This window comes from Pseudopipra pipra, chromosome 4 (assembly GCF_036250125.1).
Source record: "Pseudopipra pipra isolate bDixPip1 chromosome 4, bDixPip1.hap1, whole genome shotgun sequence".
Taxonomy (NCBI): domain Eukaryota; kingdom Metazoa; phylum Chordata; class Aves; order Passeriformes; family Pipridae; genus Pseudopipra; species Pseudopipra pipra.
In genome coordinates this window covers 57,147,365-57,164,893 of record NC_087552.1, presented here as the reverse complement: position 1 = coordinate 57,164,893, position 17,529 = coordinate 57,147,365, and the positions used below count along the sequence as shown (strand labels likewise).

The window sequence follows — 17,529 nt, the reverse complement described above, 5'->3', positions numbered from 1 at the left end:
TCTCACCACAGATGAGGGAGTAGTCTCCTAATGAGAGTATGGATGGAACAGGCTTTCGAAGAGGTGTTTGCAGAGGGGAGGTGCGGAGGTATTTCTGGGTGAGCTGGTCAGCCATGCTCCCTTCTGAAGCCTCCTTGGCGGGAGGGCTTTCGCAGCTGGAAGGCAGCCATGCAGTGGGGCATGAGTGGTAGCCACACCTCTCTCCACCCAGCAAAGCAAGAGCCACAGACACATTTGTACAAGCTCACCAGCAAAGGAATGGGGGCTGCTCAGCCCAGCCCAGCCCAGGACAAGAAGAGAACCATCCCTCCAATACACCTTAAACAGTCTATGCCATCTATTGGTCTTCAGTCTAGGTAGTATTTCTATTTCTCTAAAGGAAGGCTACTACCATTTTAAACGTCTCTACACAAGGTCTTTCCAAACAGTCCTCTCTCATTTCCCTTGGGCCAGAAGTCATTTCAGATGTGCCAGCTGGGACTTGGCCCCTGGGCTGATTCCAGCACCTCTGCCTAGTTTTATGTCAAAGCGAGCTGGCTGATCCCGTGGGACGTTGCAGTGTGCCCTGATGCAGGTGGTGCTCGGAAAGGTGCTGCCGGATTTCTGCGAGGAGGTGGAAAGCGACAGTGGCAAAGCTGAGTGGTGGCAAAGCAGTGATTTCCAGTTCCTGATGTTTATTTCCTGGTGAGTGAGTGGCATGTTTAAGAATATTTTTAAATGGTGGTAGCAAGAAGTGATATACTAGCTGCTTTGCCTATTTCTTTTGTCTTGAATTTTAGAATATCTGTGACTAAAGATATAGTTATTCCTGCACCTCAGAAGAACCCTCAAAACAGAGACTAATAAGCTGGATAATTTCCTACTCCTAAGTATCTGAATGTAGAACAAAACTTCTCATTTGGTATTTTCTGTGCTGCTTATTTTCCAGTGAAACAAATTTCCTTTTGATATAAAATACCTGATTCAGTCTCTGGGAAACCCTGTCTTTGTATTCTTCTTGTGCATTATTATTAAACAAAACCAAACAAACAAAAACCTCCAAACCAACCAGTAGCCTGAGTGATTGCATCTGAAGAATGCAGTTCCCAGGAAGAAGGTAAAAGGGAAGACGAGTTGTGTTTCGTTCTGTTATGTAACCAAAAAAATTCTTCCAGAGAAGAACAGTGCTACCTTTTCCCCCTCAAAGATATTGAGGGGGAAACTAACATAATTAATTATGGAATTATTCAGATCCAGGAACCAGGAGGTTTGTTTCACCTTGTTTTGCGAAAGGAAAAAAAAGGGTCCTCAATCTGTCAAATGCAATGTAAATAACATTTGAAGATAGTTTCTGAACACTGATAGTGGGGGAGAGAGTGGAGAGTTATGAGTAGGATTGTCTCACGCACAGCAATGGCAACAAGTAAAAGAAAGACTGAATGGCTTATTTGCAGTTGTGGTCATAGCTTTCTGTTAAAGTCTAGTCTATATTCAAAATTCTTGCCAAACATTTGCTTTTGCCAGTTTCTGGATTATTTATCAGTTTGAATTGACATAATAAGCTTTGGGCCCATGATGTAAGTCAGATGTCGCATAGAGTTTTCCCAGCCTAATAAGCCAGAACTCAGCCTGTCAAAGGTGTCTGCCATGAGGGACTAGAATGAAGTCTGACTCTTCTCTGTGGAGGCTGCTTTTGAGAGTGATACTACTCTGTGGCTACTAAAATGGGCTGGCATCCTTTCAGTGTCTTTCTTCAGCAGGGTTGCCTCTTTCTCAACTATCTGTTATGGCTCCGTTTTTTGAAACTTCCTAGTGACCAGCTGCTTTTGATGCATCCTCTCAGCACAAGAGGGTTGAAGTTTTGCTGTGGGGGTGGCTGCTTGGGGAGCTAAATGCTGTGCATCCTCACAGGAGAGAGGAATCTTGAGCTACGGGAGTTACATTTCTTTGGGTGGGTCTTCATGCATGGAGGGTTGTGCATGAATTCACAAGCCAGGCAGAAGTGATGCCTGTTTTCTCAGGTGTAAATTATGACCCCTCTTCCATTACTCAGTATTTTACAGACTGAAGAACTGAAGTCATCTTAAGTCATCTTAAATTTAGCATGCAGCTAAATTGCTGAGGAAGTCAGGTATGCTTAGCTACAGGACTCTCAAAACACCTGCCCTTGAGGAAACTAGCTTGCACTGCAAGCTGTTCTGGGCACTGTCTGTAGTCCACATCTCTGTGCAGTGTCCCAGGTGACAACTTAGCTGTCAGCTGTTTGCTTCCCCTGGTGTCTAGTACAAGAATGCCAAGTGGTTGTGGGCCTGCAAGAAGTCTCTAAGCAGGCTTGTGATGCTCAGAGAACTTGAGGAGGTTCAGGACAGGACAGCCCTCAAGGCCTCAGTGGGCTTTCCTTGCAGACACTTCTGGACTCTGACAGTATTTTTTCTATCCCAGTCCCTAGGTAACTGACGTGGTGGACATTCAGCTGAGAAATCTCTTGGTCATTTTTATGACCTCTAGGGATGTCAGCTAGAAATGTTGGATCCCAGCTTACACTGCAGTTGTGGGGGATTGTGCAAGTATTTACTTCGAGACACTGTTGTCCATTGTTTATTACATTATAGAGTTTGGACTAGAGCAATTTTAGAAACTTTTGACCATACCCTTAAGACAAATAACTAATTCTAAAATATAGTTCTGGGAGGAGGCTAAGCAAACCTTCTGTGATGATTTTCAGAGTAGTGCACGTGCTTTATGAAATTTCGTGTATGACTTGGTATACCAGGAGGTCTAGATCTACTGCTGATGATTTCTTTCCCTGTCTGCTATAGAAATGATATGTTTAAATGTAGTCATAATTGCTTCTCAGATTTATCACCTGAGTTGAATGATCCTCAGTGGGGATGCTGTTCCTTCTTTTCCTTTACAGTCTATTCCCTGCTGTGGCTGGTTTTTTCTCACAGAGTTTCCTGGGTAACTAGGGTCATAGTTACCTTTGATAGTCATCTTCTCAAAACAGATGGTTGCACCTCTACTTCCTGAAGATAATATTTGGCTCTGCTTGCTGAGGAGGATGGTTCACCATTCTCTGTTGTGGTATGACAATAACCCCTCTCTGAACTTTCATGCCTGGGCCTAGATAGACATGCTGATAGTCCTGTCTCTGCTTGGAATCTACAAGACCCAGAAGTCCTTTGAGCAGGAGGCTTCTGTGTCTTGCAGGAAATACAGTTGCATATTGAGTATCTGCCTAAGCAAACTGTCGGGTCTCCACATGCCTTGTGGGGTCATGTGGAGAGAACATGGCTGGGTGTAAGATCGTAAGATCTCGTGGTGGGTCAGCTTGCAGGTATATTGGGTTACCTGGTGAGCAGCTTGCTGCTGGGATATTTGATGGCCTTTCTCTTGGCTGCAGCTTTTCTCTTGACATATCTGATCCAACTTGCAACCAGCATGGGAGGTTGTGGAGCAGAGGGATGTTACAGTACAAGCGCAGGTGGTGCCCTCAGAGAACATGATGAGAGTGAGGCATGTGCTAAAAGCAAGAAATCCAACTCTACATGGGGTAGAGTAAAAGGTCTCTTCAAGTCAGCCCAAACTTTACATTTTCACTCTAGACATTAGCCTGTTCCCTGAAGGAATAGACCCTCTTCGTAAGGATGGATGCACTGCATGCAGTGAAGGAAAGTGTAATGTCAACAGGCCTTTAGGGTATCTGACTTGCTATTTATTAAACAAATACTTATTTAAAAAAGCCCTAAGATGGCATGGTAACCTTTTGATGACCTTGCTGAGCTGCAATACATATGGCTGCTTTGTGACAAGAGTTCAGCAGGCTGCTATTTTATAGCATTAGTTTACCTCAGCTCACTTCAGAACAAAAGAAGGCATATTTATTTAATTTTTCTTGATTAACAAGCCAGTGTTACTGAACAGATTGCCCTAGTATTTCCTTTGAAAATAACACATTTTTCTCTTCGGTCATAAATAAGTCATAACCCTATTTCTGCCATGCTAAATAATAAGCTTCAGGCTTCAGTTTGGCAGAGTACTTATGTGCTTACTGAAATGCTATTATCAGTGGCACTTATGCATGTTTAAAGCAAGAAATGAGAACCTGAGAATTCAACTGAATTGGAGCCCCGGTGGTAATGCTTTTAATTGCAGTGTAAATCCAAGTCTTCCCATTGACCAGCAGATGGGGCAAGTAGGCCTCCTTAAAGTTATGGTCAAGATTTTTTTTTTTTTAATGCAAAGTTAAAATGTAGCTGTCGTTGGCTCTTAGTTCAACAGTCTAGTTCGAAGGCTCTTTACCTTTGTACTGTAAGGGTAAATTACGTACTTTGACGTAACTGGACTATTTTCTTTACAAACATGTGTCGTAAACAATCGTCTAGTTCCTTGAAATTCTGAGATTTAAAATGATGTTTCTTTCTTTACACAGGGATGAAAACAAATCTTTTGAAGGTTTTGTTGTGCAAAGATATGGAAATCCATGTTCCCTCCCCAAAACCAGCCAATAGTTAGGTGTTTACAACACTCACAGGGATGCAGAGGATCCAAGTTTTAGTCCCTGGTGGTCTTCCATGTGCCTGTAGAGTGCACCAAGAACAAGATCACCTTACTTGCCTTTGGGTCATCTTCTCCAATTCTCTCCTGCAAAAGCTGTTGTCACTTTCATACACTTATTGATGCACCAGACTTGTACAGACTACGTGACTGGCCATTGTTGCTGGCCACATTTGCTTTCTGCCCACGCTTCTTGCTTCCTGTTAACACTTAATATGATGTACTTATCAAAAGAGAGGGTGATCTTCAAAATAAGTCAGTCACTGAATACTGCCCTTTATAAGGAGTAAAAGCTTTTTCTTGAACACATAGGAACATAGAGACCTCAGTTTCCCTTTAGCCACAATCACACTTCTATATGTTGTTCATCACATCAGCTTCTTAAGTGTGACCTGCTTTGTCCCCACTCCTTGGAGCTCAGCTTGGTAGTGTGAATCCTGGAGCTGGCTGTGTTCTTACAGGCAATGTGGTGCAGGTGCAAGACCCATTTTCTGTCTTACACCGAGGCAAACCACTCCTCAGGTGCAAAGCCCAGTGACGATGGAGAGCTTCTGGTTTTCATACAGACCAGATCTAATGGTTTGTCTAGTTGGGTGTATCTTACCCCCGCGGAAACAGCTTCCATTGTTCAGCCTTCAATAAAAAGTAACAATTTATCTATCCTGTTTTATTTTAGAGTGCGGCAAGCTTCCTGAGATAGCTGGGTAGAAGGATGAAGAAACCCGTATCTATGCTAAACTGTCCAGGCAAATACAACAGGTTAACATAAAAGAAACCAGCTTGGCTAAAGATTAAAAAAAAAACCCAAACCCCAAAAACCAACAAAACCCACCTCTTTCTCCTCAAACTTTCAAAAACTGAAATGGGGGAATAGATGTGAGACTACCTTCTCAGATATGTAGAGAGTGCCTCAGCTGGACTTTAGTTTAACACAGGCATCTGTGTGTGTCACCATCTGTCATTATTTGTTTGTGATATCCAAAACTTCTCTGGGTGGGAGGGAGCACAGAGGAATTCCTGGCTGGATTAGCATGACTTTGTGCTCTTTCTTGAAGCTGTTACATGGTTAAAACTAAGATGGGTAATACTGAGTGCAGAGGGGGTTACTAGGTTTAAGCTGGTGTAAATTGAGAGCAGCTCCTTTGCAGACAGTGAAAGTAACCAGACTCTGCAAGTGTCTAAACTGGTAAGTCTGGCTCACCTTCTCCAAAAGTACATTATACAGAATCTAGACACTACCTTAACCTGTTCCATATTTTGGAAGAGCAATGTGTGCTATCTATCTCAAAGGTTGCTCCAGCTTCTCTCTCTTTTGCAGCTTCGTGATGCCCTCAGACCTCCTCTCTAACACTGCCTCCTACGTGGTGAGCAGCATGATTCAGACCGTACTTCTTGCAGCCAGATTCCTACAGCCTGCCTCAGTCTGCTTTTTTTTACTTTACATTCAGTCTGCTGACAGTCCTACAGCAAAAATTCCTTTGGCTCCTGCCATATCTACCTTTGCCTTTAATGTTTTTATTGGCTCACTGTGTTTTGAGTGAAATGTAAATTCCTCAGTGCATTTTCAGCCAGTGTTTGCATTTTGTTCACTGTGTGTGTCTTGACTGTCCGGCATCCTCTGACTTCACCTCTGTCCTCGTGGTCTTCCTCTATTTATAATTTTCTTCGTATCCTTCCCTGTTCCCAAAGAGACATTCTTGTCATAAGCTGAGCAGTGTTATGAGCTCTTAAAGCCCCTACTTTCACATTACTCCTGACCTTCCATGAAGAGCTGGCCATTTTTCTCTCAATTTTCTGCTTTGTGTATGGAAAGAGCTGCTTTATAAGAAACATACTGCTCCTGGGGTAGGTATAAAACATGGCTGAGACTGCACAGGCTTCTCAGGAACATGGGTTCTGACACAAATGCCTCATGAGGCAGCTGGAAACACCTACATCATGCGGTGGTTTAGAGTAAGCCAACTGTTCAGTGACATGCTGGCCTCTGAGGAAAGCTATGCATGCTCTTCGCCAGAGGTATCTCAGGAGGACTGGGAGCCTGTCTGCTATTTGGCTCCTCACAGACAGCAGATGTTCCACGAGAAGGTGAAACATGCAATAAATGACTGCATTTACTTGAAGCAAATCAGAGCTCAAGCAAAGGCAGTGGTCCAGCCAAGTGTGTTTACTGCTGTGAAAATGCTTTTGTGCTGATGCAGCACCTTTCACCCAAAATCTCTGAACATTTTGAAAGTGTTAACAAAAGCAGGCTAATGTCAGTGTTTACAGATCTATTTGAGCCAGGTTTTTACTGCCTCTTTTGCATGCTGCCATCCACATAGCATACACTGAGTTTGTACTGCTGTGGCTGCTTGGCTGTGCATTTCCTTAGCTGCATAGATGTTTTCTGCAGCTGGTGTTGAGCTTGTGCTGATGCGGCTACGTTGGTAACAGGACTTGAGCAGGCTAGCTCAGGTAGATACACATGAGCTGTGGTCACATTAGTGTAAAAATAAATTTGTCCTATTTTTAGGAGGGAAAAAAAATCTGTGACCTGGACTGAAGACAAAAGACAAGTCCCAAAGACACATTTCTCCTTTGTACTGCTGCTTCTGAGGGGGGAGAAATGGGAAAAGTGAAATACCGAGTAGATTATCACTAGAGAAAGTAGATTCAGGCTAGCTTGTGCTGTGTCTACCTGCTGAGTGAATGTTCAGTGATGTCTGATGCAGGGAAATGTCCAGTGACACAGAAGAGAGAGCAGTAGTCTTTTCATGTGCGTGCGTACTTTCCTCATGGACCAGCAGATACATCTTTGGATGCTTTTTTTGGGATCCAGAGGCCACTTGTTAATCTGCGGTGGCATACAGAAAAGGACTGTATCTTTAGCCAATAGGAGGATGTTAATGCAAGGATTTCATGTTTTTTTTCTAGTAGAGAACATGCTGCCAAATAAATATCACCTGGTTCAGAGGACATGCCAGGGGTTTGGTGATGAGTTAAGCGCCCATAGAACTGCATGGCCCTGAACACTTTCCAGCAGAGGCCTGGAGACTGATAGCTCCAGGATGATTGGAGAATGGCTCTTCCCCACCAAACTATCCCAGGCAATTGTGATGGATGGTTCCTCCCCAAAGGTCTGGTGGTCCTCTACTTATTTTTTCTCAACATACGAAAGGGGGCAATCTCTGAAAATTCTTGGAATGGACAACCAATTCTTGTCCTTCCAACTTGCTCACATTTTACTGAGAAACTCTTGCTGTTCCCTTGTCCTTTGCTCAACTCACTCCTGGTGGTTTTCTGTGGACATTTCCCTGAAATGACCTTGCTAGAACCAAAGTGAAACAGAAGGCACTACCCGTGTTCTGCTCCGAGTCCCTCAACTAGAAAATGTTTTCAGTCTGTGGAGGGGGCTTTTTCCTCTCTCTTTCGTTCTCTCTGCTCCTTGGCTGCCCACAGTGACAGCCGTAACTGCTTGATTTTGAGGGAAGCTTTGCATGTGCAATGAGTGGCTCCTTCTGCTAGCAATTTGTTCTCTGGAGCCTGTTACCACACAGTATAAATAAATTTCACTGTTTAGTACTTTCCTGTTTTGTTCCTCCCCTGCTGCTGGCAATGAGTTGACCTACCCTGTTTTGGTTTTCAAATTTATCTTTGCCCTTCTGACATGAGACAAAATCACCAGATTAAATTAACAAGGATGCATTATTGATGTGTACTTTTTTTGGTTGTCTTGTGTTGCACTAAAAGTTCTGCATAAAATGGGAAATAAAATGCAGATTACATTCTAGAACAATATTCAGTTTGGTCTTAGGATGAGGAAGAAGACTATCTCACTTGAAAAAGTCTAATGGTGTGTGCTGAGTAGATATAGTCTCCATATAAAAAACCTTTTTCAGCCATCAGACAATGTAAACTCAGTCTTTTTATAAACAGTCTTCATTTGGCCCATTCCATGCAGGTATGCTGCTAGAGTGACCAGGATGTTTAGCATGTCAGACCTAGCTTTACAGTGGTGAATGTAGGTACTGGAAGTTCTCCAGTCGTAGTAGTATGCATGCCTCTGCAACCTCTAGCTCAGAACAGGGTAAATATTTAGAGTGGCTGAGCCCAATCTAGGCTCTGTGCTGTTTTAACTAGATTGTTCCTGCCTACTTTAAAGCCAGCTTAGGCATTTATCCACTATACTAGAATCTCTGGGGAGTACACGTACCCCTAATTGGGTATGATGAAGGCCACAGTCATGTTTTCAATGGTTCCAAGCCTGATGCTTAGAACACTTGAGGTTGTTTTTACTGTGTGAATGTAACTGCATGTGGATTTTAATACACAGAAAAACATACTGTGACTAACTAATGAAGTCAGTAGAGTGGTTACATTTGTCTACTTTCTCGGAAATTGTCATCGTTCCTGCCTTCCTTGAGATGAATAGAAGAAATCTATCCATCTAGACAATATTATTTCTGTTTATTTCTGGATCTCTTTATAGCATAAGTAGGTTTCGAATAATATAAATCAAGCGTTTTTTACTTTCTCTTCGCTGACTTCTAAGCAAAGGAGGACATTTCCACTCACAGGGTAAAAAAGGCAAAGAGAAACTAACCCTTTGCCATTTGCATTTTACAAACCAGATCTTTAAAAAAAATTACTTGAAGGAGGGGAAATTTGCCACCTTAACATTGCAAATTATGTGAAACCAGTATGTCCTCCCACCACAGCATATGTTTGTGGTGGGTAGGCGGGGAGATGCAGGGAAGAGGTGATGGTATAAAAATACCTTGTAAAAACAAATGTTTGGCTAGAGGAGAGAGTTTGTCACTTCAGCTAGACTAGAGGGGGGAAACCAGACAGACAGGGGGCGGATGGGAGGGTGGGGGGAGGAACTTATGTCACTTCAGCAAGGTAAATAACTTGACAGTGTCTCAGAAATAGCAGTCAAATAATTAGCTTGAGAAGATCAGATATTAGACAAGTAGGTGGCCCAGAAAGTTAAGAGTAAGGAGTAAAAGCTATTTAAATGAACAGTGAAGACCTTAAAAGAGTTAAGCATGTGGCAAATACCAAGCAGAAGGGTGACAGGTAGAAATTCCAAGATAAACTGCACAGTCTTACTAGTAGCCACTCTTCCTGCATTTTCATGAACTAAGAAGTATGATTTTTATCATTTATCCTTATAATAGACATTCTAAGATAAACACAGACCAGAGGCTCTATACAGTAACATAAATGCAGCTTTGTAATGTACTGCTAGCATGGCTTTCTCCCTCCATGTGCCATATGGAATAGTTTGTACACTCCACAGCATCCAGTACTGTGCAAATGCGAGCAGACACCAACATGACCACCCACAACGGCAGTCAGGGTGGAAAATGATAGTTTGCCTTGTCATACTGGTGGGGATTTTGTATGCTGCAGTGGGAGACTTACATCTCCACATCATGGGACCCAGCGGGTGCAGGAGCCAGGGGAGGGAGGGCTGGGAGGGACAAACACTCGGTGCCCCTCTGTGCAGTTCCGGCTGGCGGTAGCAGCTGTCAGTGTTAGGAGGGCAGCCTCCTTCCTATGTGACATTTATAGTTTTTATTTGGTTTTAATGGACTTGCCTCAGTGCTCAAGAAGGTGCATAGCCCCAGGAGGAGTGGGTGAGTGCATGAGAAAAAGAGAGAGAGAAAGAGAAAGGGAGAGAGTAGACTGGTGAGGTGCTCTTCACATCCAGTAATTTGTTGTCCACATGTATATTGCCCTGTTTTACAGACAGCTTCAGATGCTGCCTTCCTTCTACTTATCATTCCCTGTTACTTTAATCTGTGGAAATTTGAAAGTGGATTGAACAGAGATCTCCATGAAGGGAAGGTGTTTTGATAAATCAGACAAAACCTGCCCACCTGCTTCCTCTCTTAATTTGCTAGGCAGTATGTAATTCTTCTGCTTTGGTGGTGACTTTTGGTCATCGGTCATTCTCCCTGCCCCATGGTGTGGGAACTGCGGGTATTCTAAAATACCCTGAGAGTATTTCAGCTGAGCAAGCTCCACTGTGTACAGTGGGTCTGTCCCTCTTGTGAGGGCTTATGGCAACCCAACTCTGTGCTGACAGACTGGCTCGTGGGGCTTCTGAGAGAGAGGGATGGGACTGTTTTAAGTGCAGGCCAGGTTTCAAGGGTGACATATACTGTGGAAGCTCCTTGGTTCTCAATTTGCGGTCAAGGATAGAAGAAGATTCAACTCTTTTCTCCTCCTGTGACCTAAAGCATTTTGCTGAGGTCTGTTGCACAGGGCTAAACTTTCCACTAGTAGGTGTTCACACAAATTTGGCTATTTCTGGCTATCTTCATATGTTGGTGTGCAGTCATTTCATACTTGCATTCCACTGAAAAACAACGAGTATTTTCCCCCTTCAACAAATTTCAAAGAAAATACGCCAACAAAACTTGGTTAGAGAAATTTTGCATGCTCCAGTCAGCAAACTGAAACCTAGAATACCTTCTGAACCCGTCTGTGCAGCTGCATTGTCACTTTGTCCTCCAGGGCTGACTTAGGGTAGCTGTGGGGATTAGTATTTTGAGTTCCCTGACTTACATGCATGTAATATTAATGAAATATTTTGGTGGAAATCTAGCTTTTACATTTCAGATTTGTTTCGTCGCACCAGTTGGTGGATTGAAACTGCCATCACAGCAGCTGCCTGAATATCATGTAACGCAACATGCCTTGATGCCTTGTCATATTTCAGTGTTTGCTCACAGCGCGAACAGTCCCAAGCATTGTGTTGGTTTTTTATGAAGGACCAGAGTCAGGGAAATAGAGAGGATCTTTTTTCCTCCACTTTCTCACAAACCCCCAAGTTCTCATGCCTTTCCACTATCCCTTCCACCAATGTAGTGATTCACCCTTTACTGTGCAAGTGCTTAGGGTCACCGTGATAAGCAATGCAATACAGAAAGCCTTTGTGGATGCTTCTGCATGTCTTACTGAATATACTGAGGTCTTCCTGGATACAGTGAGCATGTAACCTATAATAACTGAAGAGTGGATGTTATAATAGAGCTAAGAGATTTACAATTAGTCAAGAACTTTTTTTTGCTGAGGATGTTAAAACTAAACCCTAGAACTTTTCGTGGAAATTCAATATTTGTGATGAAACTTTTAGGGGAGTTTCTTACGTGTAGAATGCAATTTCTGATAAAAAAGAGAGAAAGAGAAGTATATTGTAGGGTGTTCAATAACCTGGTCATTGGATGATCCCTGAGATGTACAAGATCAATTTCCAAGTTCTAGGGATAAATTAGAAGAAATAGAAATATAAACTAATCTCTCCAGTATTGTAGATAAGTTGGGCTTTTGAGAAGGATGCATGAGTCTGATCTCTGTGACTTCTTTGAGTGAAAACTCTCAGAGTCTTCATCCAATTCTAAAATTCCTCTTTTTTTAATCTTTTTTTTGCTGTGATTAAAAGTTTGTGTTTTTGCAAAATGGAAACCTTGATATCCATCCAGCTAGTTTTAGATGTCTTGTGAACGTGAGACGAAGAAGAAAATGTGTTAGTTTATTGGCTCTGTGTGAGAGGAAGGTCTGGGCTTAATTTAAAAGTCAAATGTAAATATATTTTTTCTAACTTTGACTTGTGACAGATCAAGATCTGACATATTCTCATTTTTCCTTGCAAGCTGCTAAGGATTCAGATAAATTTGATGGAAATCTACCTTTGACAGATGACAGCAGGATTTCATGAGTGATTTCTATCTCAAGGCAACTGCCCCTTCTCCACAGCCAGCAAGTAGCAATAGCATTTTAAAAGAAGGATGTCAGAGAGCAGCTTGGTTTTCTCAGTTGTCATCATTATTTGTTTCTCTCCTGGCCAAACCACCAGAAGCAGGTTAAGGATGACACAAACTAGCAACAAATCACGGGGTGGAGGACAGAGCATGTGACAATGCCCTGGCTGTGGTGCAAACATTTGAGCTACGTTTCGAAAGCCTGGGTTTGTGTTCAGCAGAGTTCATGAGTGAAAAATAAAAGTCTTTGACGATAACAATCGACAACCTCAATCTCATTAGTGTCTACCATTCAGAGAAGAGGCTGGAGTGGATCCCATCAAGCTGTGATTTGGTTCAGTACACTGGGGAAGGTTCCTAGAAGCATTCCCCCAGCTTCTTCACACTGTGCACTGAGGGGAAAAAAAACAACATTTGGCAATTTGTTGTCAATATTTATATAACTCCTGATGCCACTAAAACTGCATATGCAGGCTTTAAACTAACAAAAACAAAGCCATGGCCAAGCTGGAGAGCTGGATTTGTTTCCATGCACAATTAGGTTTATTTGTTTAGGTCTCATTTTATTTGCTTTCAGATGACTCAGATAGGAGTATTGCAATCCTTTCAAAGTGAAGTAGTGTTCTGTGTATTTTGGGCATTGGGCTTAGCCAAATGTGGAAAGAATTGGCTGCTCAATAGTATTTTCCTATCCAGAGGTTTTTTCAAACTTTTGAGAGGAACTGAAGGAATGTCCCTTCCATGCCAGGCTTTCCCCCTCTTCCCCTTCACAGCGTCTCTCCACATTATTGTTAAAGAGCACAGGAATTTTAAAACACTCCTCTGTTGTGCAACTGTTAGCAACTGCTGTTATTAATTGCTTTACCATTATGCTGCATATTTAAATTCTCGCTGGTGTCATCCATAACATGCTGCTGTGAGTACCTTTTAACCCATTCAAATAAGAATATATGGATGGTGCCCTGCTCAGAATCTCCCATCCTGCTAGACCAGCTCTGGGTTTGCTGAAAATGATTTCCTGCATACATGAAGGGATATGTACACTTTGGCAAGTAGCCAAGTTTTCTGCCTGGAGTTAGTCACTAAGGGCAGATTATTTTCCAGTGGACATGCTTGCATGCTATCCGTGTTAAGAGAATTGTCTTAACTCTCAATACCATAGTGTTTCTTATATCCCCAGCCCCAACCCCCCAAAAAAACCAAAAGAAAACAAAAGTGCAGTGGTTTTTGTCTCTGTCTTATGTGAGTAGGAGGCAATGGCTTTTGACTGGTGCTTTAGGCACCACTGTATTTTTGGGGGATTTTTTTTTCCTTAGTCGTCTTCTGATAATTTTGCTTGTGGAAATATTTCAGAAAATGTAGACAAAGTGAATAGATCTGCATTTAATCTTATTTCTATGAAACATAAAGGTTAAAGGATTTCCTGCACTCACCAGAAATATGCATTTGATTTATAGCCTTCCTTAATGCTCTTCCCACTCATACTCATAAAAGAAATATAGTAACAAAGGCTAATAGACAACCTATTTTAAAGTTTGCCCTGATAAAAGCAAACTTGAACTTTATTCAGTCTTAAATGTCAATTCTAAAATTTGGAATGTTTTTCTAATCAAGAACAATAAACGTGGAGAGTGTCTTGGTGGAGTGGAGCCGTGGCTCAGCACGCTGCTGGCCCGGTGCTGCACACACACTCCAGGGGCAGATGGAGTCTGCACATCACATAGTCCTCCCTGTGCAAGAGCAGCTCTGCGAGACTGCTTGACCTCGGGAGGGATTGAACAATGCTTAGGATATGTGATTTGTTTTTTTATTTTGCTTTTTAGAGGATAGGAACCCAAAATATATCTGTGACAAATGATCAAATTGCGGAGGAATGTAAATCTTCAAATACAATAAAGAAGAAAGAAATAATATGAATTTCCAAGCCTGCATTAAAAACAAACCTCAAAAAGAACCTAAAAAAACCCAAACAAATGACAAATAAACCCCAGAAAAAAATAATAAGGTGTGCAAATTGGATGGTGCCTGGAGACCTGTTCCATATGACGCTTTGTTTCCCTCCCTCTAGCTGTGGAAACTGAGACTGTCAGAATAGATCAAACCCATTTAGTGGCCTTACTTAACACAGTATCACTTTATAACACCTTCAGGGCATTTCAACATTGTGCCTGGAAAGCTTTCAGCTATTCTCACAGCACAGTCCGGTGTGCTGGCTGCAGCTCTCCTGCCCTTTCCCTACACACACCATTTTGTTGTGCGAAGTTCTTCAAGTCTAATGCAAGATGGAATGAGACTGTGGACTTCACTGGGAGCTGAGAGAGAAGGCTGGATCAGGACCTATCAGAGCTTATATTCTATGGGCTACTGTTAAATATGTAATTTGATTATCAAATCAAATTGATTTGTGTCCTTGTTGATGCAGGACACTGAATTAATTTTACTTCTGTTGACTAGTAAATATGAGTTTTTATACACTGAAAATCTATAACCATCCCAGATGCATATGTTTCCAAGTACACAGGAAAATATAAAGACATTTTACTGTATTATAGCTCCCTCATCACGTAAGAGACTTCCTATATTAAACTGATTTTTACCGTAGTTGGGCTCCTTTGGTTGCCATGTGCAACTAAGTGGTAAGACAGAGACTTTTTCTGGCAAGTTATATGTACCTTTTGCCTTTTTACTTATAACACACTGTGAGCTGCAGCTGGGCAGGTTGTGATTTCAGTCTAAGGTGGTTTTACCCCTTCCTTCCTGCAGATGTGTAGTTGTGTGTAGGCAGATACTTGCTGATGCCTGGCTAGTAATTCAAGTATTGAGACATGTGGGCTTACCACCACTTCCTGATGTGCTTTACAGGTAAGTCTGCAAGAGGAAAGAGACTCTGAGGAGGAAAATTAGGAAAAAAGAACTTAAAGCTTCAAAAACATCAGCCTTGAAGCTACAAAGCACAGTCAAGAAATGGAATTACAGAAGGCTGACTGCACTTCCTTTTCCAGGTGATGAGGGACCTGAACAGTTTAGGACTAGTTAAAACTTACAACAATGCCAAGCTCAAGTAAAATAATGCTCATTTTAGTCTTCTGTTATCCTATCTCTTTCTTATTTTCCCTAAGACAGAATTAAGTAAGTCTGTATCTAAATGCATGCTCCTCTTTGACTTCAGAGTAAAGTAAAATACCTCACCCTGAAACATCTCTAGGGGGTGTAAATCATAGTCTGGACAGGACATACATGCTTTTCATCTGTTGTAAAGTGTTACATCTTAGCTGAGGGTGGGGAGGAGATGGCTGTCAGCCATGCAGGAGTAATTTAAGTCACCTGAACATTAAATATATCCTAATCACTAATGACATCACCAAATGCTGGGAAGCATGAGGGGAAAGAACGGTGGAGGAAGATGAACCACCAATGAAGCTTTGAGATCTGAGCATGGCAGTAGCCAAGAAGACTCTGAGGATGCTTTGCATGGTACCCTCTGAAACTGGATTTTTTTCATCATCTGAGGCTTGGTACACGTAGTCTCAGTTAGTCTCATAAAAGAGAGGATAAACTGCAGACGGCTTTGATCTACAGGTGCTACTTGTTAAAAAAAGGTTTTCTCCCCCACTAATGCAGATCAAGCTGTCATTCAAAAATCAATTCTTTTGATAACCCATATGATTACTTTTTGGTGATGTTTCACTTTCCACTGATAATCTTTATTACCTTGTCCAGTTAATTTGACCCAGGTACGATTAATAACCTTATTATGGTGATACATGTTTACTTCCTCATTGCTGGACTTTATAAAGTTGCATTTCCCATCTTCGAACTTTATACTCTTCATCAAAGTAAAATACACCAGGCATCTTCATTCCAGCAAATTTTTCTATGTTGCTTTTCCTGTTGTTACTCGCTTCCTTATTCCTATACCTGTGTGGTCACCCGCCAGCAGATACAAGCTCCCTCTACATGTGCTCTGAGTGGTGACTAATTAGCAGGTAAAGCCCAACTCATAAACTTGCAGCTGTGGCTTAACACTTCTCTAAAATGGCTACACAGCTTCCAGTCGGCCCTGACCACTGAAACATCCGTCTGCAACGGACTTTGTAATAAACCCCGGGAGTTAGTGCAGTGGCTTCCTAGAGGGAGAAGTACTAGTTTCCGGTTAAGTAACACATGGAAGTAGCCTACTTATGCCAAGATAGCACAGGCTTGATTTAGAACACAAGCAGAGCTAAACATCATGTATGTAGGTCAAGTGTACAAGACAGTACATGCAGTAGTGAACAATAAGGCACAAGTGAAGGTAAAACTGCAGGTTGTGAGATCATAGGATTGCAGCTTGAGACAAACCTACAGATAAGGATGAGGAGAAGATGGCACTGTGTAGGAGGGGAAATCCTTTTCTAACTCTTCTGAACCTGCATACAAAGCAGAATTGATGGAGAAGGCTCTTATTCATGTTATTTACCCTTTCTTCTCTCCACGTCTCTCTACTATCACTCAGAAAAGTGGGGGTAGGGGACTAAAACACAATGAAAGTACCCATGGTATTATATTATCTGTCAGCCATGTGGAGAAAAGCCAATGGGCCAGAGAGCAATGCAGGTCTGTGGTACAAAACATGCTTCTATGAGTGAATCTGGGGGATATGAGACTCTATGACAATATCTGACCATGCATGCTTCACATGAAAGGGGGAAATCTCTGTGTTTGTACATCAAGACAAAAATGCATATTTTCCACCCTTATTTCATTCACCTCTTGCTAAGTTTTATGGCTTAAGAGTCCGTTGTGTCTCCTAATTCCTTTGTTTCATGCTTTGTTTCTTCTTCCCAAGCACTCCACTGAGGAACCATGCGCAGTCTGCTCACTGCTGCCAGAAGATGCAGTGCTCCTTGGGAGTGGGTGCTGTGTCTCTTGCCTGCTTGCTCTATGCACAGCCAGCTGTAAATATCATCTAAGCTCACTCTTGCACCTGTTTAAATGCCTACGTTCTTGCTAAGGGCCCTGTTTTCCAGACGACCATGTGTGACAGCCTTGCGTTGCTCTTGGGAGTCAGACATTCTCTCACTACATGTCAAGGGGACAGTCATCCCAAGAAGTGTTATTCCCAAACAGACCCTTTACTGCAAGATTTCCACTGAGATGACACCTGCTGATTTCATGCAGGGTTGCTGGCCCAGGCACCATGGACCATGACCACTGGAACAGCCGTTTCCAGCAAATCATAGTTCACCAGTCAACCACTCTG

At 42.3% G+C, this 17,529-nt stretch overlaps 1 protein-coding gene across 1 annotated transcript in view; it reads left to right on the top strand.

Moving 5' to 3' along the window:
- Positions 1-558: 558 nt before the first annotated feature.
- RBPJ (recombination signal binding protein for immunoglobulin kappa J region) overlaps positions 559-17,529 on the top strand; it is a 146,840-nt gene continuing 129,869 nt past the window's right edge. The window contains exon 1 of the mRNA XM_064653077.1: positions 559-684. Coding sequence (XP_064509147.1) covers positions 569-684 — 116 coding nt within the window. The 5' untranslated portion in view covers positions 559-568. The remainder of the gene's footprint in view (positions 685-17,529) is intronic.